The 16,686-nt window shown below is 54.5% G+C and overlaps 1 protein-coding gene across 2 annotated transcripts; it reads left to right on the plus strand.

The window, feature by feature from the left end:
* The first annotated feature begins 11,355 nt into the window (after window positions 1–11,355).
* PACSIN3 (protein kinase C and casein kinase substrate in neurons 3) lies at window positions 11,356–16,341 on the plus strand. 2 transcript variants are annotated; one of them, XM_079708605.1, is made up of 10 exons: window positions 11,356–11,391; window positions 11,640–11,726; window positions 11,884–12,040; window positions 12,798–13,033; window positions 13,148–13,303; window positions 13,895–14,070; window positions 14,211–14,331; window positions 14,505–14,641; window positions 15,051–15,172; window positions 15,805–16,341. In XM_079708605.1, the coding sequence occupies exons 2-10, from the start codon at window positions 11,676–11,678 to the stop codon at window positions 15,918–15,920; spliced, it is 1,272 nt and encodes a 423-aa protein (XP_079564731.1). In that variant the 5' UTR covers window positions 11,356–11,391; window positions 11,640–11,675; the 3' UTR covers window positions 15,921–16,341. The 2 variants fall into 2 exon arrangements, with proteins under 2 accessions (XP_079564731.1, XP_079564732.1); XM_079708606.1 differs by lacking the exon at window positions 13,148–13,303 and having other exon boundaries at window positions 11,358–11,391.
* The last annotated feature ends 345 nt before the right edge of the window (window positions 16,342–16,686 follow it).

Raw genomic sequence — 16,686 nt, forward strand, 5'->3', positions numbered from 1 at the left:
AAAACAGTCTTTGCAGATGTAGTTAAGGATTTTAAAATAAGGAGATCATCTTGGATTATCCAATTAGACTGTAAATCCAGTGGCAAGTGTCCTTAGAAGAGTGAGGCAGAGGGGGATAAGACACAGAGACAGAGACAGACACACAGAGAAGATGATGTGAAGGAAGAGGCAGAGACTGGAGTACTATGGCTGTCAACCAAGGGATGCCAAAGAAGCTACCAGATGGCCAGCAGCCAACAGCAGCCAGCAGAAGGGCAAGGAAAGATTCTCCCCCAGAGCCTGGGGAGGGAGTGTGGCCCTACCAACACTTTGGTTTTGGACCTTTGACCTCCAGAACCATAAGAGAAGAAATTTCTGCTGTTTTAAGTCACCAGTTTGTTGTATTTGTTATGGCAGCTCTAGGATGCTAATATACTCAGTATCTGCCATGGGTGCTCAGTATCACCAAGAAGGAAAAATCGTTGGTGAGCCCTCACATTCCTACTGCCTAGCTGTGACCTAAAGCAGATCTGCACCTCTCTAGGTCTCTTTCCTCGTTCGTAAACTGGGAAGAATAAGTCCAACTGGATAGGGTTGTTACGAGGCTGAGGTGACCAAGTGCTGAGCAGCATACCTGCGATTCCACAGCTACTCCACACACTTCCCCCCGACCCCCTTTGTCCAGCCTCACCTCAGGCACAGAGCTCTCATTCTGAGGTTGAGCTGCACAGTTTCTATACCTTCTTCCAGGTCTCAGGCTCATCAGTGAGATTCAGGATAGTGCCTGGCCCTGCCTTTTTGACACATTCTCAGATCAACATCTCAAACCTAAACTGTCCAAAGTGAAGTCTGGGGACTTCCCTGGCAGGCCAGTGGTTAGGACTCTGTCCTTTCACTGCTGAGGGCCAGGTTCAATCCCTGGTCGGGGAACTAGGATCTCACAAGCCCTGTGGTACGGCAAAAAAAAAAAAAAAAAAAAAAAAAAAAGACAAAGTGAAGTCTGATCCTCCCCTCTCCTCCTGCCTCTTTACCATTTTCCCCATCCCAGTAAATGACCTGTCTATGTAGATACTCAAGCTGAAAACCAGGGAGTCATTTTTACTTTGTTTTAATCTATTTTTATTTTTCAACTTCTCATTTTGAAATAGTTTCAGACTTACAAAGAGTTGCAAAAAGGTTACAAAGAATTTTTGTTTTAATGTTTATTTATTTATTTTGGCTGCGCCGGGTCTTAGTGGTGGCACGCAGGATTTTAGTTGCAATATGTGGACTTCTTAGCTGTGGCATGCATGCAGGATCTAGTTCCCCGACAAGGGATTGAACCCCGAGCCCCCTGCATTGGGAGCGCGGAGTCTTACCCACTGGACGACCAGGGAAGTCTGAACAAAGAATTTAAATATACTCTTCCTTAATTCCCCAAATGTTACATCATACAGAACCACAATACAATGATCAAGGTGAGGAAATGAACAGGAATGACACTATTACCTAATCAACAAACTTTATTCAAATTTTGTCAAGTGCCCCACTAATGTCCTACTCTGAGTCCTCCAAACTTATGGGAGGGAGTCTTTTTTTTTAATATTTATTTTATTTACCTATTTATTTATTTAGGCTGCACCAGGTCTTAGTGGCAGCACACGGGATCTTTGTCGCGGCACGCAGGATCTTTAATTGCGGCATGTGGGATCTTTTAGTTGTGGCATGCAGGCTTCTTAGTTGCGGCATGCATGTGGGATCTAGTTCCCCGACCAGGGATCGAACCCTGGCCCCCGGCATTGGGAGCTTGGAGTCTTATCCACTGGACAACCAGGGAAGTCCCTGGAGGGTGTCATTTTGAAATGTCTCTCCCCCCTACCATGCACACTTGAGCAAATTGTATCGATTCTCTCTCCCGGATACTTCAGGCCACGCACTGAGCACCTCCACGGCTACCACCTAGAACAGGTCCCTATCATCTTGCACCTGATGACTACAGCAATCTCCTAATTGGTCTTCCCCTAATCCAGGAGTTGGCATAGTTTTTGTGTAAAGGGCTTGATAGTAGATATTTTAGGCTTTGCAGGCATGCAGTCACCATTGCAACTACTCAGCTCTGCCACTGCAGTGCCAAAGCAGCCGTAGACCATTTGTAAGCAAGTGAGCGTGGCTGTGTGCCAATAAAACTTTATTGAAAATTTTAATTTCAATAAATAATTGAAATTATTGACACTGAAATTTGAATTCCTTAAAACCTTCACATAACACATAGAGTATTCTTCTTCTTTTGATTCTTTTTAACCATTTAATGATGTAAAAAACATTCTTAGGGCTTCCCTGGTGGCACAGTGGTTAAGAATCCACCTGCCGGGCTTCCTTGGTGGCGCAGTGGTTAAGAATCCGCCTGCCAATGCAGCGGACATGGGTTCGAGCCCTGGCTCAGGAAGATCCCACATACCGCAGAGCAACTAAGCTCCTGCGCCACAACTACTGAGCCTGCGCTCTAGAGCCTGTGAGCCACAAATACTGAGCCCACGTGCCACAACTACTGAAGTCCGTGCGCCTAGAGCCTGTGCTCTGCAACAAGAGAAGCCACAGCAATGAGAAGCCCACGCACTGCAACAAAGAGTAGCTCTCGCTCGCTGCAACTAGAGAAAGCCCACGCGCAGCAATGAAGACCCAACGCAGCCAAAAATAAATAAATAAATTAAATAAATTAATTAAATATCATTTAAAAAGAATAAACATAGTTATATTTTTTTAAAAAAGAAGAATCCGCCTGCCAATGCAGGGGACACGGGTTTGAGCACTGGTCTGGGAAGATCCCACCTGCCGTGGAGCAACTAAGCCCGTGCGCCACAACTGCTGAGCCTGCGAACCACAACTAATGAAGCCCGCACATCTAGATCCCGTGCTCCACAGCAAGAGAAGCCACAGCAATGAGAAGCCCGTGCACCGCAACAAAGACTAACCCCCACTCGCCACAACTAGAGAAAGCCCGCGCACCGCAACTAGAGAAAGCCCGCACGCAGCAACGAAGACCCAATGTGGCCAAAAATAAATAAATAAAGTAAATAAAATTTTTTTAAAAAGGATGAGTTGTATCCTTCTTTAAAAAAATAAAAATAAAATAAAAACCATTCTTAGCTTGTGGGCCATCCAGGCTACAGTTTGCTGATCCCCTGCTCTAATCCATTCCTCACACAACATCCAGAAAGACATTCAGGTCTCTCTTCTGCTTAAATTCTGCACTCAGAATAAAACAAAGCCTGCAGTGTCTGGGTGCTGCCTGCCCCTCTTTACCTCACCCTGGCCCTCTCACCCTCTCACTCACCACGCCCTACTCACTCTACCTTCTTTCCCAGGTCAAGTTCCCATTTCAGAGACTTTGCACACATCAGTCCTTTTGCCTGGAATCCTGTTTTCTAGGTTCCCTCTTTACTTAGCTAACTTCCATTTGTCTTTTGGGTCTTTTGGGCGCTTATGGGGTAGAGAAGCTTAAACTTCCTGAGAGAGATATTCTCTGACCCCCTGACAATTTAAATTATGTTCCCCTTGTTATTATTCTCTCATAGCACTTATCTTTTTTATTGCACTTTAAAACACATATCACAATTTGTAATTATGTACTCAGGCCTTTGACTTTAGTGGGAAACCCCACGGAGTCAGGGACCATGTCTGCTTTGTTTGCACTGGACCAAGCACCCAGCATCGTGTCTTGCATAGTGGGTGTTCCCTGAAAGTCAGCTAGATTAATGGATCCCCCACTAGAACTCCTCTTTCCCCAAAAAGGAGGTCCCCAGTGGACTTCGGGGAAGGGCCCCAATGAGGTAGGGCAGGCCTCCTGAGCAGAACCCTTGCCTGTGGAGCTGAAACGTGGACTATGCAACTGTACCTTCCAAAGAATCTGCCCCGGGCAAATTCCTGACCCTGGAGAAACTTTCTCTACGGTCCCTGCTCTGAAACCTGCTACACATTTCCACTCTAATGCCATCCGTCTGCTGTTCTTCCTGTGTTCTAACCCAGAGACAGCCTCCCCCACTGAGGTTAACCCTTCTCAATAACTCGGTCAAGTTTTTCCACCTGGGGTTGCCTGAGATCTGAAAAATATAGCTGTTTAATCAGAGTACCTTACTCAGCTGCCCATCTGGAATGCTGGGGCAATGTCCAGAGGCCACAGAGACAAACAGTAGCCTCCAGAGGAGATAAACCTTGCCTGCAGCCCTCTGCCTCCTCTAATCTACACTCTGAAGGGCTGCCAGAGTTATCTTTTAAAAGGATAAATCTGATCTAGTCACTTCCATTCATACTCCTTACTGTCTATAGGATAAAACCCAAACTCCTTAGCCCATCTTGCAAATCACCGTTCAATCCCAACCCATCTTTCCAGCCACATCTTCCATCTGCCTCTACCCCATCCTGAACTCAATGTTCTAGATACTCTAGCCGGGAACTGTCCAATACAGTTGCCACTGGCCACACGTAGCGGATACATTTTTAATTAACTAAAATTAAATTAAATTTAAAATTCAGGGACTTCCCTGGTGGTCCAGTGGGTAAGACTCCATGCTCTCAATGCAGGGGGCCCAGGTTCGATTCCTGGTCGGGGAACTAGATCCCACACGCATGCTGCAGCTAAGAGTCCGCGTGCCGCAACTAAGAAGTCCGCATGCTACAACTAAAGAGCATGTATGCCGCAACGAAGTTTCCGCATGTCGCAAGTAAGACCCGGTGCAGCCAAAATAAATAAATAAATAAAATAAATAAATTAATAAAATTCAGTTCCTCAATCACACTAGCCACATTTCAAGTGCTCAATAGCCACACGTGGCTAGTGGCTACCATATTGGATAGCACAGCTATAGAACGTTTTCATTAATGCAGAAAATTCTATTCGGACAGCACCGTTTCAGACAATAAGACCCATCACCATCTCCTAAAACAAAACTCTTTATTTTAATGATATATTTTACACATAAGTACATTCTCATTGTTAATTTTCAAACATTACAAAACCCCCCCTCACCAATTCTCTCTAGAGAGAATCACCAAAATCAGGCTGGTGTAGAGTCTCTGAATATTTCGAGTGTGCTGCTTTTTCTTCAACAGTGTCTTGGAGGTTTTCATATAAGAGCACATCTCTACCTCCCCTGTGCTTTAGTTATTGCAGAGTAATCCAAGAGCATGAATGGACTTTAGGTTATTCAACCATTGCCTTCTTTTTTTAAAAAATATAAATTTATTTATTTACTTTTGGCTGCGTTGGGTCTTCGTTGTTTCACGCGGGCTTTCTCTAGTTGCCGCGAGCGAGGGCTACTCTTCATTGGGGTGCACGGGCTTCTCATTGCAGTGGCTTCTCTTACTGTGGAGCACGGGCTCTAGGTGCACAGGCTTCAGTAGCTACGGCTCACGGGCTCTAGAGTGCAGGCTCAGTAGTTGTGGCGCACGGGCTTAAGTTGCTCCGAGGCATGTGGGATCTTCCTGGACCAGGGATTGAACCTGTGTCCCCTGCACTGGCAGGCGGATTCTTAACCACTGTGCTACCCAGGAAGTCCCTCAACCATTGCCCTCTTGACGGACATTTGTTTCCAGTTTTTCCCTTACTGCAAACAATACTATATGCAAACATCCTTGTACACTTTTCTGGACTTGTACATGTTTGTCTATGGTAGATACTGAAAAGTGGAATTGCTGGGTCACCAAGTCATATGCTAACACCTCTGGGGCTTGGCACACCCAGGTGCTCCCGCCTAGAATGCCTCTCCACATGACTAACTCCTGCTTATCAAGACCAGTCAAGTGTCATCACCTGGTGAAAAGTGGTCTCTTCTGCTTCTGTTTTCCCATAGTACTTCCTGTCCATATTGTATCAATTGTCATACCCTTAGGACTCTGCCTTATTTATCTTTGTATTCAACATCCAGCATAGGGCTTAGCATAAAGCAAAAATTTTAATGTTTTCTTAACTGGATGAATGAATGAATAAATAAACACATGAAGGTACAGTGGTTAGGACATTCCAGAAACTCAAGATGAGTGAGTCTGTGAATGTTGTGAACTTGGGCTTTGGACCAACCTGCCACCTGGTGCCCCGGGCCAAGCTACCTCTGGGTTTCTGTCTATCCAGTCCTCTGACCTTGAGCATCTCATCTTGAACTCTGTTCAAGTTGGGTACCTCACTGATGGAGCCATGTGTGTGTGAAGGGCTCTGGCCGCCGAGCACAGCAATCTGAGCACTGGGGCAGCACTAGCATGGGGTTGGTTTTCCAAGGTCAGCTCTGTGTCCTTTCACCCTTGAAACAGCTCAGTATGCTCGGGTTTGGTTTTGTGTTGTTTTTTTTTCTCTCCCTACAGTACCTTAGGGGCAATTAAGATCAGCGGCAACATTTGTGCTCTCTGCCTCCAGATTTGAACCCAAGGGAAGCCAGATGTTTACCACTCCGCATTCCCTTCTCCTTGTGGTCTGATGAATAACCCTTTTTTTTTTTTTTTTTTTTTTTTTGTCTCTCTGTGGCCTGGCTTCCCTAGATCCCAAAGCCTGGCTTGCAGTCTTTATTTTTAATAGGGTTTTAATAGGTGGCTCCTGTAATTAATTTCATTCTTGTGTTTTCACACTTTCTCACCAGGTGCCTAAAGGCCCCAGGCACTTGGTGGGATGTTAACTGATCTTGAAAAATACAAAACAGCATGGCTGTCATTAGATATTACCTCAGCTCCTCTCATTTGCAGTCGTTTTATAATCATTAATTGGCTGGGGCACATGCCCGTTTGGGAGGTCAGCCCAGTCACCTGTCATGTTTCATAGAGGTAGAAACAGATATGCAGAAAAGGGACTTGTCCAAGCCCCAACAGAGAGTGGGTGTTGAAACTTGTTTCAGAAGCTGCACCCTGAGAGCGCCAAGGCAAGCATCCACTACTCAGGTACGATTGGCCAAACGCGGCTTGTCTCGGGTGCCCCACAGGCGGTTTCACCCTCCCACAAGGACTGCGGAGCGAGTCCGCCCTCAGCGGCTAAAATTACCACCTGAAATTACCCGCCATTCTCTTCAGGGCCCCTTTCCATTTTACGAGAGGATTTATCTGCACAAAGAACGCGTCCGTGATTCCTCCCGGATTTAGAAACTACATAGTTTTGCTATTTTTAAAGTCGCCGTTTACAAATCCGTACACACGTACTCACACTCCTCGGGGAGTGGGGGTGGGATGGGCTTGCGGGGAGTGAGGGCGAAGAGTACGTGCTGGAAAGAGAGCTGCGTGGCTCTTGGCTTCCCAGAGCGCCGCGCGGTCCCCTGGGGGCGCACTCCTCGGAGCGCGCGGCGGGGTTCGCAACCGCCAGCCATGTGCGCGGTCTAGACCCTCTGAGTGCCCCCGGCGTCGGACCGCGCAGACCTGCGCTCCCTCCTGCCTGCCAGGCGGAGGGCAAGGCCGCCCGGTCACCGGGCCCAGGAGGGAGAGGGAGGGGCGGGAAGACCGAGCAGGTGGCGATTAGGTCAGCCTCAGAACATTCTTGGACCGCTCCAGTGGATATAAATAACCTATGGACAGGCTCCGAAAAATCCCGGAGTGGCGGGCATGGGGGTGAGGAAGAGGGATTTATTAAGGGGCGGGGGAGTGGCATCGTGGCGATCTGCAAAGATCTACTAACAAAGCGGGTGGAGGGGCGAAGGGATTTAAGAATGAATCGTGGTACAAAATCTGGGAATAAGAACACGGAGGGGGAGGAGCTCGTGCCGTTCTGCCCCACCTCCACTACTTGTCTGCCCAGTCCTCAGAATGGGCCCTCGGATTGGCAAGGAGGGCTGTGCAAGGAAAGGGCACGGCTTTGGAGTCCCGACCCTGCCCGACTACAGATCTTGTGCAAGCTACTAAAGGTCACTGAGCCTCAGTTTTTGCATCTATACAATGGGAGTCCTAATGCTTACAAGGGGATGGTTGTGAGTCTCGTGGGAGTTAAGAAAGGTGTGCTCAGCAAAAAGAGTAAGGCAGGGTAGCCCCCAGGCCTCCCTCCAAAGGGAGCCAGTCCAGGCCCGATCCCTTCGCGTTTCCACCGGTCTCCCAGGCTCTGCGGAGGCCGGGGAGGGGCAAAGCCGAAATCTGACTCCCTATAGCCGCGCGGCGCCACCCTGGGGAGTCGACCCTGGCGCTTCTCAGGCGGGAGCCGAGACCCCACGGCCCGCGCCCCGGGAAGCGCCGGTCGCTGCTATGCCGGCAGCCCCTACCCCAGCCGCTGGCCGGTGGGGTTGCGGCCGCAGCAGCGAGGAGAGGGCGGGGCCGGGGGCTGGGCTTCCCGGGGGAGGGCCCGGCGCGCACCGGGAGGCGGCGGCCCCGGCCCGGGAGCGGCAGGACTTGGGCCGGAGCGTGGCCGGACCCCCACCCGCCGAGGCGCCCAGGGAGGACGCGGTGAGTGCTGCCCGGGCGGGGCGGGGAGGCGGCGGCGGGAGCCGCTGCTCGAGCACGCCCTCTCCTCCTCCGGCTCCTGAAGTTTGTAATGGCAGTGACTCCCTCCCCGGGAGCCCCCGGCCACCGCGCTCTGCGGGAGGACAGCAAGAGCTGCCGCCGAGCCGAAGGGGTGTATTATCTGCGGCGCCGCGCACCCGGCGGGGACCTGCCGGGGAGAGGGAGGCGTCGGGGCTGGCGGGCCACACCATCTCCTGGGGCCCCTAAAAGGCCCCAATCCGCCCTGGGACCCCAGTAGGGGCCTTACTCCCCAGCGACCCCTCGCCCTTAGCAAAGATCCCCAATTCCTGGGGCCGCAGCCCCGGGCAACCATCTGGAGTTCGAGGCGGCGCCGGCCAAGGCAGGGTGCGCCCCCTCCCCTCAGCAATGACCGGCTGGCCCCACCCCCGCCGAGACCAAGTTCAACAAGTTTGCCCAAGAAGTCCTAGCTAGAGTCTCCATGGCTAGGCCTGGCCCGGCCGCTCCGCGTGGGCTCCATGGGCTCCGGGTCGTGCAGCGCCGGGCCCGCAAGGGGGCCAGGTCGAAGGGAGCCCTCCTTAAGGGTTGAGGTTAGAGACGGCAGCCCCTGGCCTCCGAGGTTTGGTGTGAGCGCTCCGGCTTTGGCGCACGTCATCTGGGAGCAGGCACCTCGGGCGGCAGGTCGGGTTTCCAAAAGCGCCCCTTTGTTATGCCCCTCCCTGGCCCTGCCTCCTCTTCTTTCCCCGCGGCACCCCCTCCCCCAGCCTCCCGGGCCTCTCTGACTGCTGGTTCCAGTCGCTCTTGCCTAAGTACCCCTCTCTGGACCAGTCGACCGGCCCCTTCTGTGCCTTCAAATCCTCGGGCTGCGGACGGATCGGGAGGGGCGGCTGGGAGAAGAGGTCCTGAGGCCAAGCCTGTGCCTCAGGACAGAGGATGGGCAGGGCAGGGCAGTAGTGCTCCCTCCCAGGGACATGCCCCCGGCTTCTGGAAAGGGTGGGGGCTGGTCTGGTTGGGGGTACATACCAGCCTCAGGTAAGGGAGTGGGTTCTTCCCTGAACTCCAAGACTCCCTACCTTGGCTTAGCAAGCTGTGAGAAGACCCTGCCAAGCCCCAGAGGACTTGTCCCAGCCCGGTAGGTGCTGGGTCCCTGGGCTGGGAAGGTTCATTATCTGCTTTCTGAGCGCTTGCCTGTGTCGGAGCGTGTTCTGGGGACCCATCTGGGTCTCTGCTGGGGTCAGGAGGCACAGGGTGCTGGCCCTTCTCCGCAGGGGCCAAGGCACAAGGCCCACCCCTGCTGCTAGGTCCCGTGGGGCAGTGGGGCCTGGCTGTGCCTGGGGCTTGGGCTTGTGTTTGCTCTGGGAGGCCGAAGGGAGCAGTGCCAGCCCTGCACACACAGCTTGCTCTGTTCTGGGGCCAGAGAGAGGGAACGGGTGGGGGGCAGCTCTCCCGGGAGCCAGGAGCACAGAGGCTGGAGCAGGCAGGGGGCCCAGGCCCCTGGATGCCTGACTGGGACAGCTCTGAGGCCCTGGGATTTACAGCCGCAGCTGGGTTTCTCTCCATCTGGTTGGCAAGTCCTTTCTGGGTAAGTGGGACAGACTCAAGAGGAAGCAAGGGGAAGTGCTGAGGACCCTGGTGAGGCCAGCTGCTCTGCTCCTCTGCTGCTCTGGGCCCAGGCACCTCCACTGTCGGCCTGAGCTCTCCCTCCTGTTAGCTGAGTGGTGGAAGCCCACTCAGGCCATGCTTTCTCAAAGCTGCTATAGCCAGTGGGTTTCCTGGTCTTCAGGTGGATGTCATTTGTTTTTTCATTCAGCTACTCACTCACTCCAGTGCCTGCAGAAACACAAACTGGACCCTCAGAAAGTCTCTGCCAGTGACTGGGGACAGATCCTGTCCTGTAGTCACAACCCAATGGGATATAGAGGGGTGATAGAGGGGTGGGAGATGGGGATGGAGGAATGGGCGGGGGGCTGGAGAAGGTGCCTCACTCTGAGTTTTGAAGGATGGGGAGGGATTTATCAGTTTGGGGAGTACTGTGATAGAGCCCTGCTTTGGGAGCAACAAGCACACTGTCCTCCTGGGTCTGGCGGTGTCCCTTGGGCTTGCTCAGAGGAGGAAGTGATTTCCTTCTAGGGGCTTGAATTGATGCTGGGGACAGCTGAGACCCTGCCCAGAGACAGGAGGGGGGTGGCCGCATGCCACTGTGTCCTCTAGCCCCTGGGGGGGGGGTGGCTCTGGGGTTGGAATCTGCCTTGTCCTCCTCCGCAGTTCTGGAGCACACTGTCATAACTGGCTGATCACCTGTCTGACACCCCGTGCCTCCCCATACTCTGGGCTTTTTGAGGGTGGGGCTGAGTTACTCATTATCCACGGAGCCCTTTGGGACCTCATAGTGGATGCTGTGGAGCAGGATGTGTGTCCCTCGTGACTGTCGGGCCCCTCACATTTCTTGTTCATTGCCTGGTTTGAGTCTTGTACCAGCCCTGGCACAGAAGCAGACCAGGAGGCGGAATTTCCATCTTGGGAGGGAGCTGAAGCCCCTTAGGAGAGGACAGTCTAATGCACTTGTTCAAGCTTCATGGCCAAGATAAGACTCAGGCCTCTTGGCTCCCAGTCTGCTCTTCCCAGCACGGGGAGCTACTGCAGTGTGGCTGGGCACCCTCTGACCTGCCCTGGTCTGGTAAAGGGTCGCCTTGTTCAAGGAGAGGCCACAGAACCCTGGCTTGGGCAGGCGTCCTCTTGTCTCATCTGCGGTTGGGGCAGTGAGAGGCTCTCTGCCCACTACCCACCCCCGCCAGCCATGTAATCCCCAGCTGGACCATGTGACCCGACTGGCATTCTCCTGGTTGGAATCTGGCGCTTCTGACAGCAGTTGCTATATTGGGGGAGCTGGGCACCGCCCTGGACACTGTCAGCTCCACCCTCACCCCCTGCTTTGCTCTTGTTAGCTCCAAGGCAGAATCACAGTGGCAGCTTTGAGAGGTGGACACCCAGGTCCCTGAAGTGAGCTCTAGGCCCCAGGTATATGGAGTGAGGTGGTGGGGAGGGCAGACCAGGGCGAGAGGAGGAGCTTTGCAACGACCATCTTTGCCCCCACCCTGGGCCCTCCTGGGGACTTCCAGACCCCTGCCTGCTAAGTCCTGGCTCTTAACAGTTCCTTGGGTAGTGGGGATGGCAGTGGGGGGCAAAAGCCAGGGATAGGAAAGGGTCTTTTCCTATCCCCAAAAGTGTGTGTCTGGCTTCCCTGCTTACCCCTCTGCCCTCTACAGCTCTAATCCGCCACCATTCCGTGCTGCGGGGACACCATGGCTCCAGAGGAAGATGGAGGGGAGGCCCTAGAGGGCAGTTTCTGGGAGGTGAGCAGCTAGCTGGGTCCCAGGTTTGGGGGTGGCACGGAAATGCTCACCCCTCTCTGGGCCCAGTCATCTGTCCAAGGGAGGAGCCTAGCTGTCAGCCCCGGCCCTTGCCGGGGTCTCCTCCCTGGTGACACCATCCTTCTCGTATCCTCCCCAGGCCGGCAACTACAGGCGGACGGTGCAGCGGGTGGAGGATGGGCATCGGCTGTGTGGGGACCTGGTCAGCTGCTTCCAGGAGCGCGCCCGTATCGAGAAGGCCTATGCCCAGCAGCTGGCCGAATGGGCCCGCAAGTGGAGGGGCTCCGTGGAGAAGGGTGAGCCTGTGCTTGGGCCTCACTGGGAGAAGAGGGCTGCCGAGGGTGGGGTGACCAGGCAAGGCAGCTTCTTTTTGCACCTCTCGTGGAAAAGTTCGAGGCTTCCACGTCTGCCTTCCCTTTAAAGCGAGACGATCCTCCTGGTTATTCTTACAGCTGTGCTGATAGAGTTCCCAAAGTACCGTCATGAGTCATTTTGATATTTCTAACAACCCTATAATGGAGATGGTCTTCTTCTACCCATTTTCCAGAGGAGAATGTGGCATTTCAGAGAGACTAAGTGACTTGCCTGAAGTCACACAGCTAAGAAGAACTAAAGGTTGAGCCCAGGCCTTCTGACGCAGGAGCTTGAGATCTTTCCATCCAAACAAGCTGCTTTCCTTGGGGACGGACACTAGTTCCTCCCTCTGAGGCAATAGAGTATAGTGGATTATACCACAGACCTGGGCTTGAATTTCAGCTCCAATTGTAGCTATAATGCTTTGGGCCATTACTTTCACTTCTCTGGGCTGCCTTTTTGCTTGTTCCATGTTGTTTGTGACACTGTCTTCACAATGGTGGATGAGACAAGGATCCAGTGAGATCTCGTATGTCCAGGTACAGATTAGGTATTCAGTAAGCAGCAGCTGACATTATTTGTTGTTCATCTTTGCATTTCTGCTCCATGTCTGGCACCCAGGGCAGCACCCGACGAGAGGGGGTGGGCTCATTGCAAGTGGCATCCCCGGCCCAGCCCAAGCCCCTTCCCTCCCTGCAGGCCCTCAGTATGGCACGCTGGAGAAGGCCTGGCATGCCTTCTTCACTGCGGCCGAGCGGCTGAGTGCCCTGCACCTGGAGGTGCGGGAGAAGCTGCAGGGCCAGGACAGCGAGCGGGTGCGCGCCTGGCAGCGGGGGGCCTTCCACCGGCCTATGCTGGGCGGCTTCCGCGAGAGCCGGGCTGCCGAGGACGGCTTCCGCAAGGCCCAGAAGCCCTGGCTAAAGAGGCTGAAGGAGGTGAGCCTGGGCGGGATGGGCAGCAGAGGCACACGCCTTCCTGGGTCGGCCTGGGGCTAGAGGGGGCCAGAGCGTGGCATGCAGGGTCCAGAGTGGTCCCTGTGTGTGTGCCAGGTCGAGGCCTCCAAGAAGAGCTACCACGCGGCCCGGAAGGAGGAGAAGACAGCCCAGACTCGGGAGAGCCACGCGAAGGCAGACAGCGCTGTTTCCCAGGAGCAGCTGCGGAAGCTGCAGGAGCGGGTGGAACGCTGCTCCAAGGAGTCTGAGAAGGTACTGGCTGAGGGATTGGGCTGGCCCAGGTCAGGGCTTCCTGAGTGCCTTTTCCAGTCCCCAGCAGTTGTATTGCTCTCATCCTCATCTGCCACCTTCTCTCCAGATTATCAGTTAAGAGAGGAACCTGAGAAAGATGATGCTTTACTCAGGAGAGAAATGGTGTGGTTTCGGGCACTGGGATAATCTTCGCAGTTGCGGAGAACTTCCCAGCTCCTTTCCTTTCACAGTGTCCCACGTGGGACAAGTTCTCACATTGTCTACCCTTTCAGAGCGCCCTTCCTCCAGCTCTGCACATCGAGATCCTCCCTGTCCTCTGAGGTGCTGCTCAGTTTCCACCTCCTCCGGGAAGCCTTTTCTGATTTCTCTCACTGCTCCCCATAGGTTGACCTCATCTCACTCTCCACCAGACTCTTAAAGCTGCTGTGCCTGAATGCCACCTCCCTTATTAGGCTCCTGGGGTTTTTCGAGGGCAGGAGCCAGGTTTTGGGACGCTGGTGCCTAGCCCACGGTCTAGCCCACAGAAGGTGCTCAGTAAATACTAGCAATACAAGGTCTTGTCCTCACCAGACCCCCTCCTCTCCCACCCAGATGAAAACCCAGTACGAGCAGACACTGGCGGAGCTGCATCGTTACACCCCACGCTACATGGAGGACATGGAGCAGGCCTTCGAAACGTGCCAGGCTGCCGAGCGCCAGCGGCTTCTCTTCTTCAAGGATATGCTGCTCACCTTACACCAGCACCTCGACCTCTCCAGCAGTGAGAGGTACGGCCTGCAGGGTGGGCATGCAGATCTGAGTGATGCTGGGTCTCCTCCATCTCCCCTGGGCTCTGGCTGGGCTGAATGAGATTGGGGTGCGCAGAAGCCCAGGGCTTCCCAGCCTGAGGGTTGTGCCTGGGGCACAGGTTCCACGAACTCCACCGAGACCTGCATCAGGGCATCGAGGCAGCCAGCGACAGCGAGGATCTGCGGTGGTGGCGCAGCACCCACGGGCCGGGCATGGCCATGAACTGGCCCCAGTTTGAGGTACGTGTTCCAGGCAGGCTGGGGCTGGGAGGTGGGGTGGGCTCCCACTGGGCTCAGCCTGGACCTCAGGAGGGAGGCTGGGGCTTGGGACGAAGGAGGTCAAGGTGGTCTGGGTGGTCCTGGCGGCCACCAGAGCCTGCAGCCCTGCCTGACCCTGAACACTGTCCCCACAGGAGTGGTCCTTGGACACACAGAGGACAATCAGCCGGAAGGAGAAGGGTGGCCGGAGCCCTGACGAGGTTACTCTGACCAGCATCGTACCCACAAGAGATGGTGCTGCATCCCCACCCCAGTGCCTGGGGTCCCCAGGGTGAGAGCCAGGATTCGGGCTGTGGGGAGGAAGCAGCTCCGCCCCCTGCTCTGCCCTCCTTCCTCTGTTCCTTCCCTTCATTCCCGTCACACCTGAAGTGGGTTGAAAATCGGTGCCAGGTACCTTAGGACATGCTTATGAGTTGTAATGATGCCAGTTTTTAGGGTGGTTTAGATTTGCCAGGCATTTCCCACATTCCCTCTCATCTACTGCTCATGTCAGCTGTGTGGCAGAAGTGTGCCTGAGCTTGCAGGCGTTCATGGCAGAGGTCAGGCTAGAATCTTGCAGCTTTTCCCCACCTGCCTCTCCCTGGGTTCCTCCAGGAGGTGAGCCCTTGGCCCCGAGTCCTAGGCTCTCTCGCTCATGTTCCTTGTGCCCTGAGGCTGCCCCTTTGTCCTTCCCTCTCTAGCGGCGGGCAGGATGAGGAGTGGTCAGATGAGGAGAACCTCCGGAAGGTTGCTACTGGGATCCGGGTGCGGGCACTCTATGACTACGCGGGCCAGGAAGCTGATGAGCTGAGCTTCCGAGCAGGTACCCTGGAACTCCTTTCTTTTTTTGTTTGTTTGGTTTTGGTTTTTTTGCGGTACGCGGGCCTCTCACTGTCGCGGCCTCTCCCGTTGCGGAGCACAGGCTCTGGACGCGCAGGCTCAGCGGCCATGGCTCACGGGCCCAGCCGCTCCGCGGCATGTGGGATCTTCCCGGACCGGGGCATGAACCCATGTCCCCTGCATCGGCAGGCGGACTCTCAACCACTGCGCCACCAGGGAAGCCCTGGAACTCCTTTCTTGATCCTTTCCAGACTTCAGCCCCTCCACCCCTTTCCCCTGCCCCTTTACTAGCCTGAGCAGGATTGTGGAAAAGGGAAACCAGACATCCACTTATCAAGGGCCAGTTCTCTGACTCTTAAGGCTGCTCTGGGTCCAGCCCCCAGGAGTCAAGAGTGTCCGCTTGGAGTCCTCATCTGCCTCTCAAAGTCATCAGCTGGGGCCTGACTGCTGCATTCAGGGTTGGGGGTGGAGTGGCTGACTTTGACCTCCCTCTGCCTGAGCCAGGTCTCTTCTAGCTGGGTTCTCCGAGTACCCCCTCCCCCTCAGTCCTTGACCCAATTGCAGGAATGGGGCTGGGCCAGGACAATGGCCAGTGACCAATCCCCCTTCTCGCAGGGGAGGAGCTGCTGAAGATGAGCGAGGAGGATGAGCAGGGCTGGTGTCAGGGCCAGCTGCAGAGTGGCAGGATTGGCCTGTACCCTGCCAACTATGTGGAGTGTGTGGGGGCCTGACCTGCCCTGGCAGCCCTTCTGCAACGTTTCTCCACCCTGGGTCAGAGCCCAGCTTGTCTGGACAGCGGGACCTGAGGGCCCTGAACCATCCTGCCCCTGCTGCCCCTCCGTCCCTTGAGGAGGGAGGAAGTCCTGGGACCCAGGGAACGGGAGGGGCCTGTGTCTAAGAAGGGACTGGTAGGGAATGGCCGACTGAGTCTAGGCTGAGGGGAAGATGGGGAGGTCAGGAGGTGACAGAAGGGCCCAGGGGTGCCTGGGCCTCCCCAAGAGTCCTCCAGTCTCCCCAGGAGCTGTGGACGCAGTTCCTGATCTCTGTGTTTTGGGGTTCCTGGGGTTGGCTTGGGGTGAGTGTAGTTATGGGCTAGCAGCACTCTTTTGTGGCTTGTTCTAGTGTGTATTAAACTTGGAAGAAAAAACAAAACAGGCGTGTATGCATCTTTTTCGCTATTCCACCCTTGTCAGGCTGCAGAGGGCATCTGGAGAGAGGCACTGAGGCGGTCGTGGGCCTGGAGTATATTGGGGGGCGGGGGTTGGGCGAAGGTCTGCCAGCCTGGTACCTGTTCTGGGACTTCGGAACCCCAACCTGGGGTGGAAGGGACTCAAGATCAGAGTTGGTGTAAGCCATCCAGGCTTGGTGGAGGCTGGGCGCTGAGTTCTGAGCCAGGCGGGAGCCCAGCCAGTTTATCTTCCCGTCCAGGCCGGCGGGACTACGACTGCTTGGTAGGACTGTTAATCATTACTCACCGTTCGGGAACTGGCCTGAGCT

The sequence above is a fragment of the Hyperoodon ampullatus genome, assembly GCF_949752795.1.
Source record: "Hyperoodon ampullatus genome assembly, chromosome: 7".
NCBI classification, from domain to species: Eukaryota; Metazoa; Chordata; class Mammalia; order Artiodactyla; family Ziphiidae; genus Hyperoodon; species Hyperoodon ampullatus.